The sequence below is a fragment of the Drosophila erecta genome, unplaced genomic scaffold, assembly GCF_003286155.1.
Source record: "Drosophila erecta strain 14021-0224.00,06,07 unplaced genomic scaffold, DereRS2 tig00000021-arrow-pilon, whole genome shotgun sequence".
Taxonomy (NCBI): domain Eukaryota; kingdom Metazoa; phylum Arthropoda; class Insecta; order Diptera; family Drosophilidae; genus Drosophila; species Drosophila erecta.
Window position 1 is genome coordinate 12,267,006 of NW_020825198.1, and position 21,537 is coordinate 12,288,542.

Sequence of the window (21,537 nt, forward strand, 5' to 3'; positions counted from 1 at the left end):
GGCCCCACAGTATGACAATAATTAGAAATCAATTTACACGTCGGATTTGAGATCACCGCCAATCTCCCCCGACTTGTGGAGCATTGTTTGTCTAGCCCGTCCTTTTTGACTGTCGGATCAGAGTCGGCGGCCAAAAATTTACATCCATGTCCATGTCATGTGTCCAAAAGACTTGGCACGTTTATGTTTGCTTATGTGCCAGTATTAAAGTCTTAAGTGAAATCCCATGTCACGTGTCAGAGAGCGGTCCGAAAATATACAAGCCCAGCCGAAAACTGAAAACGAAACTGAAAACTGAAGCTCAGCCCCCAAACCGAAATCAATTGAGAATCGCTGCGAAATAAATACTTCAGCAAATGCGAGTCTTAATAAATATGCTGTAAAAAGTAGAAAAAAATATATACGAGTACACACAGAGGAAAAAATAAACAAAAATATTTAAATCGTTTTTCCGAAATCTTTTGAAAGATTTGTATCTCCACAGCTTGTATTCACATTGCAAATCTGTTTAATGACATAACTGATGTGCAAAATGTGGTTTTCTTTTATCCGAAAATATTTTGGATATATTCATTTGTCTTTCTGGTCTTATTTGGTTGTGAACCCCACAACGTTCTACATTTTTCTTAGTGCATAGTGAGTACTTTTGGCCTGGCTTAGAAAGCAGAAGACACTGGACGATGTTTTGGAGCCTGAGGCGACGGTCGTCCGCCGGAGTGACCCAGTTTACCTCCATCGCCATCCCCATCCCCATCGCCAATGCATCTCCATCTCCATCTCTGTTCGGATCTACAGTTCCCGGTCTACAGATGCTGCTCCTCCTGCCACAATCTGCTACCCAACTTCGTCTGGCGGCGAGCGGTGGAAAAACAAACTGTCAGTTTAACCATTTGACAGTCGCTTTGAGATACACAAGCGCAGATATGAGATACGACTACGGGTTCGCGTATCTGCAGCTACTTCTGCGGCGACTGCATCCTGCCAGACAAGCTATCTGGCACTGGCGATCTGCTCCAGCCCCCCATCCTCAAAGGCCCCCTGATATTCCCAATCCTCAAGAATTGGCTCCCAGCGGCGCCCGACAATTGAAACTTTTGCGCCGTTTTGGCGTATTTAAAGTGACATTTGCTGACAGTCGGTCGGCGATGATCCCGATGGAAAAGATTGGAGAGGATCGGCGGAGGAGTTGAAGGAGTTGGAGGAGGTGGAGCTGCCAGTGATCTACGATACAACCAATGGTTGATCTTTAATCGACCAGTCGATCAGTTCAGTGGGAAGAGTTATTATCGTTATTGTTAAATCAAATTCATTTAATTAAGAGGAAAGTGATGGCTGTAATTGTTTTGTAGATTTATGGCCGAAGATTGTTGAGTTTTATAAAACTGACAATGCTCGATGATTTCAACTACACTATAAATGTTAGCTATACATAAATTGTACTATAACTTACTCAACATTAATAACGTGGGCGCATGAGAATGTTCAAATCCCTTTATGTGCATTTTATTTTTATAGTAATTGAAAAGTTCCAAGTTAAAATTTGGGTTTACGAGCATTTTCCTAAAAGCATTCTGGTACCACCCAGAAAATATTGATTGTAACTTTAACGACTCCTTAGAACTATATTTTACATAAAACAAATTGTTTCACACTCTTTGATGACTTGATTAAATGAAGATTAAACCGTTTTACGATCCGCTATGCGCTTTGACATAATTTTAGAGCCCCAAAGGTTTGTTTCGCCCACGATTTCATCCACATTTCGTTGAACGGGAACTCTTTTTTCAGATATCGAGTCAAAGTGGCGCTGCTGATAGCCCAAATGGGCGACAAAAGAGGCGCTTAGAAAAAGATGAACGGAAATGGGAGTCGATGAGATACATATATAACAGAAATATCAAAAGGTCGCTTCACCGCCAGTTACAAAAGAGGCTTCTTTCCCTTTTCCATTCTTCTGCGTTGAAGAAATGAGCTTTTCTTTTTTCCCCCAACTTCTCCATTTCTTTGATGGAGTCTCTTCATCTCTAGTGGCAGCATAATCAAGAGGCCATTAAAGTAAACACAGTAAAGACGACGCCGATGCCCCTCCAGCATCGCCACCTTCAAATGCTGTGAGTAATATGAAAAGGTACTATTTCTTTTACGTGGGTATGGTACAAGATAAATACCAATAATTTGCTTGGAGGAGGTACAGTATTATTGTACGGTTTTTTACGGTTCGGTACTTAAATAAGTTAAATGCAAATAGCAAAGTCAACTTTATAAGAAAGTTATAGACTAAAGGGAATAAAAAGGTTTTTAAAATGCTAGTTTAATTACTAAGATATCGAGGTAAGCCTTTTGAAAATAGCTCCTATGATATTGTTCGAGAAATATATTTTATTATTCCTAGGCTCCCAAGTTTACCAGAGGAAACCCATTGGATGTGCTCATTCAAGCAGATACTTTCCACCACTGTTTGCCCGATGCTGCACCTGAGTACTATGAATGTCGAAAAGTATCTTAGAGTACGCACTCACCTGCATGTAGCGCGCCAGAGCCGCGTTCCGTTGCGCATGCGATCTGAGCTGCGGTTGCGGGGATCCAAGAGGACTCACTATCGTCGATGTGGAGCCACCGATTCCGGTGTCATAGCCCTGAGCGTTGGCGCCATCAACATCTGTGGGGTTGGAAACGTAGAAACGAAGACAAAACAAATGCAAAACGATGTTAGTAATCAAGTCAAGACATGTTTGCACAAACGCACTCGGGGTAAAAATGCAAAGTTTAATTGTGGAAATGTGTGAGTGCAAAAAGTCGGCCGAAAAGTGGCACACATATGCATTTATGTATGTGGCCCTTGAGAAAGAGTTTTTCCTGCCACATGCATTGGGTCAAAGATGACTGATGTGGGTCAAGAAGGCATCGGGTGTTCGTGAATCTTTATTGAACTGGTGGGAAAAGTAGCGTGCTAGATTTCTCTGCTGGACTTTCAATTAAAGCGAACAAAAATACCTGCATATGGCGTATTTGCATTAAAAAAATTATTAGAAATGAAATGATTAGAAAATCTGGTTTCAAATTTGTAAATTTTTTTTGTTTATTTTTTTTGTAATTTTTCTGATGTTATGATGTTTTAGAAATTTAAAAATGTCCCCAGGCTAAAGTTGTATCTATCTTGTTTCCAATTATTTTCTAGCCTTACTTTGTAAAATGAACAAGTTAAAAGGCCGGTTCGCAGCCATTTCTTCCAGTGCCTCTTTAAGTCCCACATAATTATCCTATCTAAATGCCGTAACAACAACTGGTTGTAGGTAATTTCCATACTACGAACTGTATCACTTAATTAGGTATGCAAATAAAGCAGAGCCCTCATCATAAATAAAAAGCAATACACCGATCGTAAATTCTCACAGGCAGAGGCCCCAAAGCAGGTGACACGATCGTGTACGATTGGCAGCTAATAAATCCAGTGGTAAGATGGGAGTTGGACCCATGGAATCGTGTCAGCAGTTAACTTTCGGTTTTCATGGACATGTAACCAGTAGGAGTAGGTCCCCACTTTGTGCAGACTACTGTACCACAGGCTTCTGATTTTTATGAAGTTAACCGACAATACGAACTCTGCATGCTAAGCAACTTGTACTCATTTTGAATATTAATTTACCAGAAATAAATGGTGAATAAGCCCAGAACAGGTATCACATATTCAGTGCTGCATTTGCAACCTGAACCGCTATTTGAATGGCACAATAAAATGCCAGGAAATGCAAATTCTTGGGTGTTCATTTTGTACCTATATCTTCAGGCCGTTGCCAAATTGAAAACTAAATATTTGGAAAAGTCTAGTGAGAGATTTAACTTATAAAAAGGCTTTCACTTCCGCAGAAGAAGTTGATAGCGTTTTTCACAATATATTTAGCACACTTTTTAGGAAGCGAAGCGCTTGGGTATAACATTTTGAAATTGAAACCAATTGGCTATCATTATTTTAGTCACCCTTTTTCGCTCCACTTTAAAGATGCATCTTCGACCACTTAAATAGCCATTTGTTTCGGAATTTTTTCCACATCACGAGAAACAAAACACCGGGCATTATTATGGCGGCAGTGCAATTTCTCTGGCATTTTGCACTCAACATGTAACAAAATATTTGCCTGCCACATATGGCATATCCGAGAGATATGCGCAAAAAGCGACGAGATACACAGCGAAACAGCATATCTCTGGATACTGAACACTGAATACTGGATATTGAATACTGAATACTGAATACCGGACGGTGGATGGTGGATGGATGGCGGACTCACCTTTCAACGAGCTGTTCATGCACATGGGGCACTGGTCGTTGCGGAACATGCAGGAATAGCACCGCTCGTGGCCGCAGGTGTCGATCAGTTTCCGTCTTTTGCCCTTGTCGAAGGATATGCGGCAGGAGGGGCACACGGATCCACTGGCATCGTGCTCCAGGAGTCGTCGGATGGACTGGAGATCTGCAAAGGGAGATTGGCAAACAGGTTAATGCACTGGTTAAGGTGAGCATCCATTAAAACGCGAAACAGTTTAAAGCGTTTCGAACTGGTAATGAGCAAATTACGAGAAGCCCTTCAAAGGGTTCACAAGCAGGTGTTTATTTATGATTCCTGGAACCAGGATTAGTCCGACAAATTATCATAAGCCTACAGCCCACTTTGTTGTAATGGAGGCCATAAAAATATTTTTATAATGGTAATAACAGTTCGCATACAAGTACATACTAAATAAAAAGCTGTTTCCGCTTGTTGTAGGTGAAATATATAGTTATTCACAGATTTGGTATTAGATTTACTATTTAAGTTAGGTACAATTTTAAAGAACCGAACTAACAGTCGCATTAGTTTCAGTTCCCGTCTTAGTCTTTCAGTCTAGATGCCATTTTCTAGACTCCACTCCTAACCAGATCAAACGGCCAAAAAAGTAGTAAAATTCAAATCTAAATACACAAATCTCGCTGCACTTGTCTTATGGCCACCGTTTGCATAAATTGAGTCTGTCAATTAAATCTCGTTTGTGCAACTGTCAATTGTCTTGGATCCAATCTCAGTCCGCAAAAAAGCGAGGTATTCGCCTGATCAGCTTTTTTGTTTTTAGGATCGTTTATCGTTTGTTTGCTTTTTTCCAGCTGCACCTGCTCTCCTCCTTCTGATTTTTTCCCCACAAACTGGCCATTTAAACCAATGCCAATCAGCGGAATTCTTTACTCGACTGCACTTGCATCGTACTCGTAATTGATTTAATCTACGCCGCCTGCCTGGTTTATTATTTCTATTAGCACTTTGTCTTTCTGTGTCAATATTATGTAAAAATGCCGGCCACCAAACGTCAGCGTTTTAACTTGCTTCTGTTATTTTCTTGATTTTGTTTACAAATTTGGGGTAAAAAAAATTGCTGACGATCAAGTGGATTCGTCGGAATCAGAGGCAATGGGAATAAATGATTTCTTAATTGTTTGAGCAATATTCCTGAGAATATGAAAACCACATACTGAAATGTACAAAAAACCTGTGTTTTAATCAACTAATATTTAAGGGAAAACAGAACACCAGTATGTAATTCTCTATTTCTTATAGCTGTATCTTGTCCATCGCATATGCTAGAGAAACATCCCTCTCATCCAATTTGTGGCTTTAAAAAGTGAATGTTTTTGCTGTCATCCGACGTTCTGCATACCACGCTACCCAATTAGTTCAGCAATTTGAGGACGTCAGTGGCAGTGGCAGTTGCAGTTGCAGTTGCAACCCCAACATGCAGTTTGCCACCCCTGAGATGGCGTTTCCCTCGCTTTTGCGGCATCTGCTGCATTGGCTGCTGTTGCGCCTGCGCACACGACATGCCACCGCATTTTCAGGCATTTTCTGGCATTTTCTGCAATATGCAAATTGCAAATTGTAAATTGCCTTTTGTCTGCGGCCAAACAAATTTCAGACGGGGTGCACTTGTTGATTTGGAACAGTTGTTCAGAAGTTGTGCCATGTGCTGGTTGGAAGGGGTCACACATGGGGATGGTCAATTGAGCGACCATCATCCGACACGCTGACTTCGCCAGTGAAGTTCAAAGATAGGCCAGTCCATGTGGGCTGTGCTCTGTGGTTGCCTACTCCTTCTCATCATCCTCCTTTCCCAAAGCCTCCTTGCTGAATCCTCTTCGATTCAGAGGCCTGGCAGCTGCGACGGCCCACGCGGGAAACGCAAAGAACCGGCGAAAATATCAAACTGCGGCTTTTGATTTGCAATAAATAATGGAGGAAATTGTTGCCTGCTCCTTCTACCCTGTTATCGTAGGGCAAATGGGAAAATGGGACTTTTGGAATTTGACTTAAAAACAAATGTTCAGATTTCTAGAGCAGAAAAGATAGCTATAATCCAACTACGCCAGCCGATTTTAAGCATCAAGTAATGACCCATAAGATTATTCCTTTTATATAGAAGGCCAACCGTTTTCAATGTGTATTCTTGCTACTACACGTGTAGTATTTTGTACCAAGCTGATATAGGGCATTCTCTAGTCGAATCGATAGCCGCTCGCGCTCTCTCGCGTTTTTGTCAAGTGGGCATGAATGGCTGTGGTTATGGAAATGGAAGTTGGAGTAGAAGTCGAAGCCCATGCGCTTGTAATCCACTTGGCCCGCCGACCGGACGTGGTTCTCGTTGGCGGTTGGTTTGTCGCAGTCGTTGTTTCCCACTCTCGAAGTCCCCGAACAGGAATCGCAAAGCCTGCCACTTGGTCTGGCTTTTTGGCCACGGCGAGCCATCTTGGCCAGCAGAAAGCAGACTGGCCGACGACCATTTGTACTTATGCAATCGATAAAGTGTTATCTCCGCGTCCAAGCGTCCAAGTCAAGTCACCTGCTGGACATGATGATTTGTTGGCTGTCCTCCCAGGTTACAGTTTTCTGTGTGGGCTGGGAAACGACAGCGAAGAGGTTTTGGGGCTATCGATGGCAAAAAGCCATCGAATTCAAGTCTTGCCTTGGCACACGACTTCTTTTAGTCTTGGAATCATGGTCATATAGCATGCACTCGTATCAGTTCTTTTTCATAGATGAAATATAATAATATAGGTATTATACACCGGCTGGCACATAAGATGCCCTATATAAGGTATTATAAACTATGGATTTAGCTTGTTAGCTGCGTTCAAATTGACGACATCCTGCAAGAATATGGAATATGTAATCGTTTCCTGTTGGCTACAATTCTTTGAACTTCTCTAAGAAAAGGCAGCTGCTTATTCGGCGTTGATCTGATATAAAGTGTGGGCTGCCCGGAGGTACTTGCTTGTAGAAACATTTACATTTTTATATGCATTTATCAGGCTTAGACACGCACCTTGTTCTGTAGAGCGTGGAAATATACTTAATTTCATGGGTATTAAACAAATTAATTGCGTGGATGCAGTTTCGCAATTCTTGGCTCGTAAATTATGGCCCAAATGGGAAAGATCTCAGCTGCTGCTGATTTATGGAGCCTGTTCTGGGGTCCAACGAACTCTCTAGCTCGCATTTAACTGCAACAATGGAAAAACCAAATCTAAATTGCTAAATTATGCGAGGTTAGCTACTGGGATCGCCTCCCCCCCCTTCGCAATTTATCCCTTTTTCTATTATTTTCCATATTTTTTCTACGCATGCGCGGCACAATTCTGGGCTGCTGTTCATTGGATTTATCCATTGCAGGCTTGCGGTCTGCGCTAAATTGATTTGAATTTTCCGCCGCATTTTCCTCTCTCTCTTTTTTGGTCGCAAATAAATGCTGGTGGCATGCCGGTTTGCCCCCTCAAAGCTTCCAAGTTTCTGCGTCGCATGTGGGCGTTTTATTTCTGCTAAATTGGCAAACCGCATCTCACGGATCGTACGGCTATATACGAGTATGTTAGTCGGCGTGTGGGCGATATATCTGCGTGTCTGCATCTGACTGCGGGGTTGTGTTGGCACTTGTTTTCCTTTATGTAATTTCTTTGCAAATTATTTTCTTAGTACCCAACTCGGGCCTAATTCAATTTGCGGTTTGTTTTCCCTAACCGAAGCGATCCCAGCGGAATGCCTTTTGGAATGCGGAACGATGATAGCCGTAGTTACGGCGGGTTAGCCACAAATTCAAATTTGTAAGTGCATAAGTAGTAAAGTGGTTCTCAGAGGAATGTGGGAATCTCAGAACGCGAATGCTCAGCCATCAAAGTTCAGAACAATATGATTGAAGAACGAATGCGAAAATGCATCCTTAAACAGTTTAGAACACCTTATTTGCCTTGTAATGTGATGTATTAAAAGTTTGCATAGCTATTATAATGGCGGTTAGCTCTTTTCTGTATCGAATCCCTTTTAATTCGATTTCCTACACTCGTGCGTTCCACATCACTTCAGTGCATTTCTTTCAGAAATGATTCTGTTACGGGTAATACTGAGCTTAGTGCTTCTCAGAAGTACCACAAATTGTTCTTTTCTAAAGGGTAAATCTATTTAAATCACTAATCACTCTTATGGAGATTAAAACTCTAAGGTTGCAATAACGGTGGGTCCTGCGTGGACGAGAAATGGAGAAACCACACTCATTGGAATATCGTTTGTATGGAATGGATGGAACTTGATGAAGGTGATATTGATATCTGTCCAAAACCCTGGAAATGCTGCCATACTACGCAATACGAAAAGAAGATTCCATATCCAAAACAATAACCGTGAAGCCCTAAACTTAAGTTCAGTGAAAATATATGAGAAACTGGTTTCTCATATAAATAAAATGAATAAAGTCAAAACAAAGGGTCACGCGCTTCTCTTGTTCTACTGTGAAACAAAAGCTATTCAGAAAAGATTATTCAGAAATGTGCCTGCAAATGAGTTAGAAATGTAAAAGCAGCGCCCCATTTAGCAGAGAAACGAGGAAACTCTCTTAAAAATCACCAAAATAAATGCCACATTTCAGTGTCAGATCAAAATTTGGAATTGTAGAATTCATTGAGGTAATGCTGCATTAAAAATAAATTGAAATAATTGCAACTGTCAATTGCAGGCCCATTTAAAATTACTAGTTTTCGAATGAATAATATGAAATTATAGTAAAAGTAATCCTCTGTTTGGCAGGGCAGGTCAGGCTTTTTCCAAATGGGGTTTCGCCCCACCGATTGGACAGCTCAGGGTCAAGTGGAGAAACAACTGACCCAGCGGGGCAGTGATGGGGGAGGCGGGGGGATAACACTCCCGCCGAGCTCCAATAGAAAAATGCGTATTCATTACAATTGATTGACAGACCAACTGGACTCGGACCCAGACCAAATCAATTCATGCCTGAAGTGAGCGCCCAACGGACCATGGGCCATTTACCATTACCATTACCATTTACCATTGGCCACCAAGGAAAAAATGCCAAGCACCACTGACCACCAGTACGACCACAATCGACAGCTTTTTGCAGCCTCAATTAGGTTTCAGCAAAAGAGCCAGAATAGAGCCCACACTTGGCTTAAAACTTGGGTAGTTCAGATACGATTTTAAATACCTCTAACTTTAAATCCCAGAGAAAGGATATTGTATTGTTATTACAATTTTTAAAATATTTTGTTACCATTTAAGAGCAATACTAGAGATAAATTTTATTGAATATATCTGAAATATTTCTGCGAGTGCAGTAGAGATGATTCTTCAGTGATATGGAACATTATCTTTCCACCACGGCAGCTTTCCATTGTTCAAAGTTAAGGCAAAATATTTTTTTTGTAAATTGCGTTGACTTTGGATTTTATTTTGTTTATGTTTTATAATTGCTTCTATCATAAATGCTGTATTGTGTTTCAAACCTGATCGTTTTGAAGGGCTTTGTTTCGATAAAACATTTTCAAGTTCACTGCGTGGGTAGAAAGTGTTGTGTTATAATTTTTGTTACTTTATTACACGTTTTCTGGTTGCTAGTCAATTTTCGCCTTTTGTTGTTAACAATTTGCGTGGGTCATGGTTGCCATTGTTGTTATGTTGAGAGCGGTATTTGTGTGGATAGTGTTTGTCATCGTTGCTTTTGCAATGAGTCAGCTTCCCGACAGTCGGAAGTGAATCGAAGCGAACTATAATTACGCCGGTATTCCTGTGCACTCAAATTTGCATTATTCTGGGGAATCAGTGGGTATATGAAAGTATAGGAGTCTTTAACAAAAGGTGACAAAATAAGGGAAAAAACATTTTTGGGAAGAGAAAGGTGCTGGCTCACAAGAAGAACAGCAAAATGTTAAAAACAAGCGAAAACAAATCAAATAGGCGTGAAATTGGAGGTTTCTTATTCCTTTCTCGTTGCTTGCAGTTATGCGTTAACTTTTTTTAAGCCTTTTTTTCTTGAAAGGCTTGTCCAGCGAATTGTAAAGTAAACCCAGAAACAAACTGTTAAATGTGTCATAAAACCGCGAGAGCTGTCCGGCTAAATGAGTCGCAAACAAATCGGCGACCATAAATAACCCAAATGCCCGCTCGAATGGCAAATTTCGTGAGATTCTGCACTTTGATGCGCTCGCTGGCAGTTCGTGAAAACGTGAGCTGAGTTCGGCTGAGAAGAGTTACCTAAGCGTAGCCTGCGGAAAAATCCAACAAAATAGAAAAAATAAAAAATAAAATAAAAAAGCTGGGCAAGAAAAGCGAGGCGTTGCCAACTGGCCAGCGGAAAAATCTGTGGAGCAGTGCGCTTTGCTCACTTTTCAGGAAAAGCCTCATGACAAACACAAGGCAACAAACTCCATCAGCCATTTCTTATATAGGTATACCAAGCCATATTATTATATTTATTTATTAATATTTGGCATATATTTATATCTTTAATTTTATTTCATTTCCCTAACATGCAGGGCCTATCAAAACTAACATAACATATTAAACAGATATATGGGAGAACTTCCACTTATTTTTTAAACCAATGGTATACAGAAACTATATTTTTTCTCATCTATAAGAAGTTGTTCTATGCTCCCTTACAACTCCATTTTAAGCACCTTCTCTGCACTGTTTCCAGTTACCAAAGACCATTTAAACCATCCACAGCCTCAACTCTCTACTTCTGCACTCCACTTTAAACTCATATGTCTTTTCTTTTATCTGCCATTTAGCATTGACCCACATTCCTGGAAAGGCGGCAAGACAACAAGTTCAAGCCATATGGGGCCATATGTATAAGACACCATCTTGAGGTGGATCGTTGAGTGAAATGTCACCATTAGTCAAAACCGAATCAAATGTATCTGGCGGTAGATGAATATTTATGGCACTTCAAAGTTGTGCGACACATGCAAATTCGAATGTGTGTCAAGCAGGCCGGAAATTTGCCAACACACACACACACTCACACGAGGCAAATAAACAGAATCAAAATCACCAAATGCGAATAAATCAAATGGCACTTCCGCTGCAACGTGGGCAGCACGGCTATATAATATTTTATAGAGCCGCAGAGCCCAATTCGAGGCAAATGAAAAGTGACAATTTCATTGTGGAAGAGACGTCGAGTATCTGCGTCCCCCAGACGAGCGCCCAAGTCAATGCCGCGCCGGGATTTCGGATTCGAATTCGGATTTCGTACTTGTAAGCAATATTTTTTTTGCAATTTTGGGGGAAGCCCACGCACGAATGTATCGGGCCCAGACAAGCTGGCCACCTCGTCTGTCGGCTGGCTAACTCATTCATTTCCAATACGCCCCAGCTGCATTCACAGCTGATTCATTCACTCGATCACTCCGCTTACGTTCCCATTCATAAGACATTTTTGACAAACAGTCTTTGGCGTCTTTAGTGTTTTTGTGGGTCGTCGCATTCATCGTGGTCGTATCGTATCGCATGTGGTAGTTTTAGCCGTGGTCCAGAAGATCGCTGGCCATAATTGGCAGAGCCGATCACTAATGCGGGCTTGTAGGCTGCATTTAGCATTTAGCCAATGGATTCGAGTTCCCAAAAATTTAGTGCATCGCCTTCGCTTCAGTTTACGAGTATATGGCCGGCCGGAGTTGGGCAATTTGTTAGGCTATAATTGCTGCATAATGCGGGCACTCGAGGTGGGAATGAAAAACAGGTGATAAGAGCTAATAAATCTTGGATTAACATTTTTATGGACTCTTAAGATTTCGGTTCTGAAAAGATTAATTCGTGATTGATTTTGCTATATCCACTTTCAATGTGTTGTCTACATACTCTTTTGTCTTCTAAAACTATATAGTATAAGTTTTTGGTTTGCAAATATACAACTCGCTTTCTTAGTTTTTTGTTGGCTCATTAAATATTTTCGAAAAAAAGTGTAACGTTTCACTTTAAATTTCATTCACGTAATAATTTTCAAAATAAAATATTGGCATGAGATGCATTTCATTCCGCTCATTTAACAGTCGAAAAAGTTTTAATTTCACATTTCGTTCCACTAAATCCATAAACCACTGATATCTGCAATCAAAGATCTTTTTTTGAACTCATTTCACAAAGAAAACCTAAACATTCCAAGCAAATACAAAGGCAAGTTCATCGCTTAAAAATTCATCTCAATCGATGCAGATTAACTTTCCATCAACAAAAGACCACCACACAAATCCGACCTTGGAGCATTAGTCTTATACATAATCGGTGGGTCTAAAATGCATAATTATGCAGATGAAATATCATCTGCCCAAAAATCTCTTCTTATATCTGCCTAACTAGTCGGTCGGCTTTGGACTTGTATTCCCCATTGGGGTTGAAAATTAGACTGAAATTAATTAAATGAAATTAAGTGGCTAATTAGGGATTCGATTTTCTTTAAAAGTAGAAAAAGAAGCCAAACAAGCCGCCCAAATTAATTACGCATTTTCAACGAAAACGTATTAATTTAGTGAACATGATGACAGAAGAAGAATAACAAATTTTCAATACACAAATAGGAAATATATAAATACGAGTATATTTGTCATGATAGTACGCTCAACCAAAGACACTAGAATAATAAAATGCGTAACGCGTATGAATAAATAATTTAAAATAAATATTATAACAATTCAAACACTTGTATGAATTGTTCAAGAGGGATGCCAATTTGATCTTGCAAGTAATCACACTTAAGAACACTCACTGCTCGACTTGAACTATTTTGCGACTCTAAATTAGAAGACATTCCTTACAGTCTTCACTAGAACTAGTTGGGAATTATAGGGCTACAAGAAAATATTTTTCCTAAGCAAATATTAAAAGCGGCAATAACTATGTGTTCCGCCAGTAAGTTAAACATTCTTCTGGCTTTAATTAAGACAGTTTTTACTACTTTGTGCAAGTAACATATACACTACATACATGCATACATACATACATACATACATACATACATACATACATACATACATACATACATACATACACACACACACACATACATACATACATACATACATACATGCATACATACATACATACATACATACATACATACATACATACATACATACATACATACATACATACATACATACATACACCGGTACATACATACATACATACACCGGTACATACATACATACATACACCGGTACATACACTACACATACACTACACATACACTACACCCACTGCTCCACCGGTAAGAAATACTCTAAATGACTCTAAATTAGAAGACATACCTTACAGTCTTCACTAGAACTAGTTGGGAATTATAGGGCTACAAGAAAATATTTTCCCTAAACAAAAATCTATATTATTTGTACTCTGGCAATCGAGTGCAAAGTACTCGTTAGTAAAAAGTAAAAACTCGAATTTTGGATTGCCTTAATATGATAATTATTTAATTACATCATAGAAATAGTAAATAGGCACCATCTGATCTTTTTTTTAATATCTGCAAAATACACATTAAAGTTTTTGAAAATATTTTATATAATAAAAAACAACGTTGTATAAAACAATTTATTGTAGAGCAATGCATTAAGTGTACAAATGAAAGTATCGCTACTTTACGCATCTTATTATTCTAGTGTCTTTGCTTTGGCTCAACTCTAGAATTTTTTTGGGGTGTTCTGTTTGGCAATAAATCTGCAGATATTTGCTTTGCTAATGATATGCTTAAACATAAATTCAAGATGCTATCTTAATAGTTTATAAACGTTGCTAATGTGCTAAAATCAATTTTGCTTGTGGCAAATTCGCGAAAACGTGAGAAAAATTAGAATAGAAATTAGAAATTAATAATAGTCTATTCCAAATAAAATAATATGAAGCAAATAAAAAGGCAGCAAATTCTCATTAATATGCTGACTGCCATCAATATTATTATACTCTATGGGTATTTAAATTTAAGAGCCCCCTTGGCATCAGGCCTTTTTTATTTTATTATTTTGAGTCTATCACCATAATTTGTAAAAACAATATTTCTGTTTTGGTTGTCAAACATTGCTGGCGACATTAGCACATCATTAGCGATATATGTTGCTACTTCTGGCCAAAGTTTTTTCTGCCATTTCTGGTTTTGGCTACTGATCTAAGATCCTCCTTCTGGCCAACATTGGTCCATTATGCTAATGGGCAAAAAGCGACTTTAGAGTCCACAGTTGCTCGCAGAAGTGTGTACAATATTATAAAGTATTTCTGCCAACTGGATTCGGCATAAATCTGCATAAATTACCCAACTGGGAACCCTATATCCCCCTCCAGGAATTGACAAGTTTTCAGCATTTGTCTGGCGCGTTACGCGACGCCATCGATGGTAATCTGCCACAAAGACTGCGAAGGCAGCATACCAAATGAGGATGGCCATCACGTGTGGGCGCCACTTGGAGTGGATGCCACACACTCGGCATTAAAATTAGTCAAGAAACTCAGAAAACCCCAAGGAAATAGTACTATACTCTTTAATCAAAACATAGAATTTATCAAGAGTTAATTCAGACTACAGATTTTCAACCAATTTAATATTTCAAATTGAATGCCCTGCATTTGAACACATAAGACTAATATTAAATCATATACACATCAAATTTATTTGTTTAAATGTATGGACTTTTCTCTCTGTGCATCAAAATGCATACCCCATTTGTATCTTTCTCCTTCATTGGTGTTTTTAATGTGTGTAAGATTTAATTTCCCCTTTCGATCGACTGACTGCCGTTTATTGTGGCGTTTAAGGCACTTTCTCAGCTTCGTTCTGAAGATCATTAATCAAATTTTCTTTGGGCGGGGCAGTAAATATTTTGACCAATATTTGTACCAGTTTTATCGTTTTTGTTTTTCTCTTTCGGCATTTGTTTTTGTAGTTTCTGAATTTTTAATTTGCTGTAAATAGAGCGTGTGATTGGCCCCGCCGTCGACGTCCGACTTGATTTCAACTTTTTTCTCGGTTTTTGTATCTCAAAATAGAGTTTTTAATGCCTTTTGATTGATTGATTTCGCTTTTTATTTGTAAAAATCAAAAAGAATCAGCACTGCTGGTGCCGTTTGAAATCAATCCCTAAAATAGAATATTCGGTTACACTTTCGTAATTGTTTGATTGACAGATTGAATTGGCGACTTTGACAAAACGAAATTGACAAAGTCAAACAAGAACTTAAAGATACTGCCATTGGTTTAAATGAATCATCAATTGGTGGATGGACAGATGGGCCACTGGTCAGGGATCATGGAACTGGAAGCGCATTATTGAGCTAACATGTAATTCCCTCTAATAACTGACCTTACCCACAAACAACACAGTAATTACATGGTTAGCTCGGCTGTAAAAATTTGAAATATTAGCGGCCCATAGTTATAATACCCACATGATTAATGGAGCAGAATCTATAGATCGACGATCACTTCAAATGACACTGAGGCTCAACCAAACCCAACCGAATAAACCTCAGATTATCAGCGAACATGAGCACTAAGTGCGCCAAAAAGAAGATCTAATAGCTCAGCTTACGACCAACATCGAGTGGTTATTAGTCGAGTAGTTACCCAATCGCAGTCTCAGTCTCAGGTGTTCCGTTTGTCAATGGATGACAAAACCAGTGTAAAACCCCATGTAAGTCCGATACTTTCCACCCCCCTCCGACGACTTGGGCAATTTGCCACGCTCTTTAGAGTGTATCAAATTCAAAAAAATAATCCACCAACAAATTGCCTCCAAAAACGTGATCGGGCTGACATTGAAATGTTGTTTTGTTGGCAAACTGGCATGGAAAACTTAATAGCTTCGCCACACATATCGCCCTATGAAATCAGCTATTCTGTAATGAACCAAACAGAATTGGGCTGTCAAGCGTATTTAAAGTGAAAAGAACGGAACGCTTCAATTGATAATGAAACTACACAATTAAGAGTTCAACTGATTTAACCCCACCAAAAATTGAAGTCTCGCTTCAATTGAATTCGTTTTTTTCGAGGAGCTGAAAATCGGGCACGATCTTATAAGTTATATTGTAGTACAAACAAATTCCTACACACTTATACTGTATGTACGAGTATATATTTTTCTAGTTACAACCACAAGATGACATAAGCCCCAAAAGTATTTGGCACTTATTGTTCTCGACTTTGCTTGTAAATCGTTTGAGCGACAGGTTAATAAATCAAAGCACAATTCCAACTTTTAACATGGGCATAAATGCTCCGTTATGATTTGATATTGGCTCTCAAGATCAGAGACAAGAAATGGCAATGTTTTCTTATATAAGATACCTATCAAAACCGTAAATCAGTTGCGTAAAAAAGAAGCGCGTGACGAGGCGAAATGATAATGTCTGAAAATAGAACTTGAGAATTTAATAGATATCTTACTGAGGAACTTGTAAAATGAATGTTTGTTTGAAAATTGGGTGTGTGCCCCGAGTCAATGGGTATCTGATTCAGTGATCGTATGTTGAAGTTCTATAAATTATAGACAACCCACACATTTTGCACCGCTTCTGTGTGCAATTCCTTTGGCATAAACATCCAATCAATTTCCTGTCGAAAATTTCTATGGAATCGATACGATGCTGCTTAACGATTGGAACTTTATAATTAGAACCTTGATGAGAAGTCCGATCGGCTCATCAAAAGTTGTACCAAGCCACCGGATAAAGTGTTTACGATGTCTTCTTGGCCATGGCTCTTGAGATTGAAACGTCTCTTAATTGCATGTTAATTGCTCTAACCACCAGAAGAAAGAGCCAAGAACTTGCAGATCGACGGAAGACTCAGACACACAGAGCGTCTCGAAAGAAGTCACTGGGGATTGTTCTGTATTTTCTTCAGGTCTATTCTATGCTTTTATTTTGTTTTCTTTTCAGTAGTTCTGTGTAAACTGGACTGCAGGTTCGGGCTAAAACAGTTGCACTCATTTGTTGGCCCAGTCGTTCTGGCTGCTCTTGATCTTCCGTTGTGGTTCTTTAGTTCTTCAGTTCTCCAGTTGCCCAGCTTTCGAGTTCTCAAGTTCCCGAGTGCAAGTAAGTACCCACTTGTACCCGTGCCCCTCTGTCTTTTGTGCCCCAGCCTCTGGTGGAACAGAGACAAAGACAAGTTTTTCAAGTTTTCCGACGACGGGGGCACATGAAGTCATTCAAGTGGAAGCAAAAGCAACGAACTGGACGGTAGTCGTGGACAGGCGAAAGGCTTGTGGTCTCTGGTCTTCAGTCTTCGGTCTTCGGTCTCTTGTCTTTCCTACTCCGGGCTGTCATTCGCACTTGAAGATCAAGTGATATATGTCTGGTGTCTGGCTATATGCGACGTATGTAAGTATAGTATGTACCACGTAGAACCACTGGCAGTCGTATATTTACACGGTATCAGGCAAAGTCTATGGGGAGCCAATAAGTTTCGATTAGATAAGAATCGGGTACTTGACGTACTCAGTCTTCTGTCTTCCATAAGGTGTTGTATGTGTCGCTATTCGGATGTTCAGATGGTGTAAGTGAGCAAGTTATAGACCACTTCGCGTCAAAGGCATTGGGAAACTGTGAAGTGCTCTAAATGCTACAAGAAGTTGGCTAGCAGTGATCTAAAGTGGTTAGAAATGGGGTCAAATGGGCGTATAAAGCGTAACCAAAGTACATTTTGTATAAAAGATTAGTTAGGAGTCAAGAAATCTTTGAAATTTGGAATTAATATGTGCTTTAAAACGCACTGCAATAGTATCTCAATACTAAAAGCCTAAAAGTGTGAGCACTGAACTTAATTGCCAATGAAGTTTCAACTTCTAAGAACTTGGGCATAGTAACTGACCGCATTGTAACACCTTTAAAGAGTGTAGTGGCTTGCCGGGCGATAAAGTTTGTACCTATATAACCTGGATTTTGGTGTAAATAGTTGGGCATGCCCCTTTATCGCCCCGTCATGGGCTTGTGTACTTTGTGTGGCTTGGTTAGATATGTGAGTATGAATAAAAAGACCCCAACAACGAGCGACAAAAGCGGAGCAGTGACCCAATTCAAAATTGAAATGAATATTCCTAAGGTTTGTAAACGGGGCAATGTGCCGGTGTGGTTGTATGGATTCGCAGTCAGGTGTTAATTAAATTTATTTAAACCCTCTTGAGCTAAATCTACGATTTCAATGCAACGATACGAGCCAAATGAAGCGTGACCAAATAGATTTGCCCTTTAGGGTTTGGCTTTCAATATCGGAAACAAAACGCGTTGACAATTCGAAGGGAAACCCCAAACCAGAAATCTAACCACACCAGATTGGATCGGTTCGGCTCGGATAGCCAAAGCCCCCACAAAAATTGTGGCTAAATGTAATTGCCAAAAGCACATCAACAACTTTTATCACAAAACCTGTCACTTGCGCCGCCGACTCTGCCAAATGGCCTCAACATAACTTTTGGACATAATTAAGCCATCAAACCAAAATCTTTGCCATTTGCGTTGACAGTAACTTGTCGCTGTGTTGGACAACAGTGAGCACAGCGAACTCGGTTCGCAAAACTAATTAATTAAAATGAACTACTCAAAATGTTGGCAACACTCGGCAATTTCTGTTTTGGCATTTTCGGTTACGACACTTGTGGGATGATGATGAGTTTGGATGATTTAGGCGGAATTAAGCGATAAAATCAGGCAATACCAAATCCATTTGGCGGTTTTACGGTTAAATACAATTTTTATCTGATCATGGTATGGCTTTTTGATTACTTTCTTATGAATTTGTGAACAATTTTGTATATTTCTTTACGATATTTATAGCAAACTAACTAGAATTGATAATTCAATAGATGAAGCCATAAGATTCGATTCCAAACATGTGAAGAGGAAATGGAAGACGTGTCTTAATATAATTTAAACCTTAATATAAACCTGGATATCCCTGGGTTCCTTGGCTACCGAAAGTCTTGACTTTTAGCTACCAAACAATACCAAGATCCATGGAAACCCCGCCACTCCTAAATGGAACCCCCAAGCAAATAGTTCAGTCAATAACTGAAAATTAAACCATGCAGTATTGCTGGCTTCCACAGGAGCGACGTGAACCCATTTTCCGGGAAAAACCACCAGTGGTTATCTCAAATAAGCGGTTCCAGCGCATCCGCGCCCATGCAACGCAGGCAGCCAAACAGGAGCAACTGCATCAGCGGCAGCTTCGTGAAGAGGCGGATGAGAAACTCCGAATCGGAGGCGAGGAGCTCCTCCGGAAATTTGCCGGTCGCAATCTCTGCATCACACGGGAGGAGGAGTGCGCCCGGGAACTAAAGCAGCTGCAGGCTGAGCAACTGGAGGCCAAGCGCCTGGCGGAGGAGGAAAGCAAGGCTGCTCGCCTGGAGCATCAGAAAACCAGGAAGAAGCGCATCGAGGCTGCCCAGAAACTCCTAGAGCAACTGCGTCCTGGTCCGCGGGAGTTGCAGTGCGCCCGTCTTCAGAGTGAAGTCATGCGAAGTGTCAATGTGCAACGGGAAGTGCAGGCGGAATTCGCTAGGGTCAACCAGCAACAGAAGGAGCTGGACAGAAAGATCTTCCAGGAGCAAGTGATTCGGGGTTTTGAGGAGGCCCAACAGCGCCACAAGGAGCAATGCCAACAGCTAAGTGAGCATAAAAAGGAGTTATTGCACTTAATTGCAGAGAGGGAAAGGGAACGCCAGGTAAGCTTCCAAATAGAATATATGGAGAATTAAATATTACCACCAATCCACTAGGCCACCAAAGCCAAGGAATTGGAGGAGGCCCTTAAAGAGCGGGAACGAAATGAGCGCATGATGAAGGATCAGCGGGCCAAGGAGCAGGAGCTACAGGCGGCCAAGCAGCGTCAGAAAAAAGATGAGGCACTGGCCTCCTTGGTCATGTCCGAGCAGCGCCAGAAGCGACTCCAGATGCTCGAGGAGATGGAGCAGGTGCGGTGCGATATCCACAACAAGGCCAAGGGACATTTGGAGCAGCTGAAACGGAACAGAGCCGAGGAGCGAGTGCAGCAGCGTATCAGGCGAAACGAGAAACTGGCCAGGGAACTGGCTCCACGGCTGCACTATAGTGCTCGTGAGGATGAGGAGCGCCATAAGCGCCAGCTGGAAGAGATGCGAAAAGTTCACAGTGCCGAGCAGGCCAAATGGAGGAAGTCCAAGGAACAGGGCAAGAACGCCCGCTTGGCTGTGCAGAGAGAGGAGGAGGAGCTGGCCCGGCAGAGCAGACAGAAGGCCGAGGAGGATCGCAGAGTGGCAGAGGAACTGCGTCTTCAAAACGATCTAACCAATGTCCAGTTTAAGCAGCAGCAGCGAGAGGAGCATCTTCAAAGGATAAGAAAACTCCGCCAAGATCTCGACGAGCAGGTTAAGGAGCGCACCGAGGAGGAGACCCGTCCAGGTACCAACTACAACAGGGAGGCCCAATTGGAGGAGCTTCGCGAGGATGCCTTCTTCTTCGACTACGCTCGCCAGCTGATGGATGAAGCCCAAGCCAAAGGATGTCCCCTAAAGCCATTTATTCGCGCTGTTGGTCAGTACAAAAACGATAATCGGATAGGAGCAGAGATACGGATTCCCCGGCACATGGTCACTCGATTGCCCATGGGCAGGAGAGCTCAGGGAGACAGTCAAGCGGAGGGAATGGAAAGATCCTCGCACAAACAGGAACCCAATTCCGAGGAGTTGGGCAAGGAGGAGAAGATTTTGAGGCAGAAAATCCAGGAGAACCTCAAGAAAATCGAAGCCTTGGTTTTACACGAGGGCAAGGAAAAAGATGATCAAAAGAATTCCAAGAAATAAGCTGCGGTTTGCCTCTTGAACTTCTGATAAATACTTATCATTTTGGTTTAAGCTTCACCCTCATTCAGCAGAAATAACCTGCACAAAACTTAAGTCAGAATGGTTGAAATTATAAACCCCTAACTTGACATCAATTGTGGTTAACTTTGTAGGCTATCACTCGAAGGCAAGTATTCGTATGATATCCATTACAATGGCAACTGGAAACTGGAAACTCCTCGTCAAAAGTATTGAATTGCAATTAAAGGTGCGAAATTCAATTCACTGGTGATCGATTTCCAGTGCCATTAGTCACTGGGCGGCCAAATTCAGTTTTTTAATATACTTATTCTTTTACTTTGGTTTTGTAATAGTATGGAAATCAAATTGAACCCTATTTCGATAAGCAGTATGCTAGG

At 40.7% G+C, this 21,537-nt stretch overlaps 3 protein-coding genes and 1 long non-coding RNA gene across 9 annotated transcripts in view; 3 read left to right on the forward strand and 1 right to left on the reverse strand.

The window, feature by feature from the left end:
• The window catches only part of LOC6544760 (protein TANC2), a 49,915-nt gene that overhangs the window by 16,335 nt on the left and 12,043 nt on the right, over positions 1-21,537 (reverse strand). For all 6 annotated transcript variants that reach the window (XM_015157697.2, XM_015157698.2, XM_026976496.1 and 3 more), the window contains 2 exons: positions 4,290-4,472; positions 2,520-2,659 (listed from right to left, as the gene is read on the reverse strand). In XM_015157697.2, the coding sequence (XP_015013183.1) occupies positions 2,520-2,659; positions 4,290-4,472 (323 nt within the window). The remainder of the gene's footprint in view (positions 1-2,519; positions 2,660-4,289; positions 4,473-21,537) is intronic.
• On the forward strand, positions 4,402-5,365 carry LOC113563873. Its single transcript, XR_003407647.1, has 2 exons — positions 4,402-4,514; positions 5,141-5,365. It is a non-coding gene; the product is annotated as an uncharacterized LOC113563873 (long non-coding RNA).
• Positions 8,364-8,787, forward strand: LOC26526213. Its single transcript, XM_015158755.2, has 2 exons — positions 8,364-8,467; positions 8,518-8,787. The coding sequence occupies exons 1-2, from the start codon at positions 8,398-8,400 to the stop codon at positions 8,691-8,693; spliced, it is 246 nt and encodes an 81-aa protein (XP_015014241.1). The 5' UTR covers positions 8,364-8,397; the 3' UTR covers positions 8,694-8,787.
• On the forward strand, positions 19,220-21,442 carry LOC6544761 (trichohyalin). The gene is made up of 2 exons (XM_001972448.3): positions 19,220-20,023; positions 20,078-21,442. Exons 1-2 carry the CDS (start codon positions 19,382-19,384, stop codon positions 21,137-21,139), a joined length of 1,704 nt encoding a protein of 567 aa, XP_001972484.1. The 5' UTR covers positions 19,220-19,381; the 3' UTR covers positions 21,140-21,442.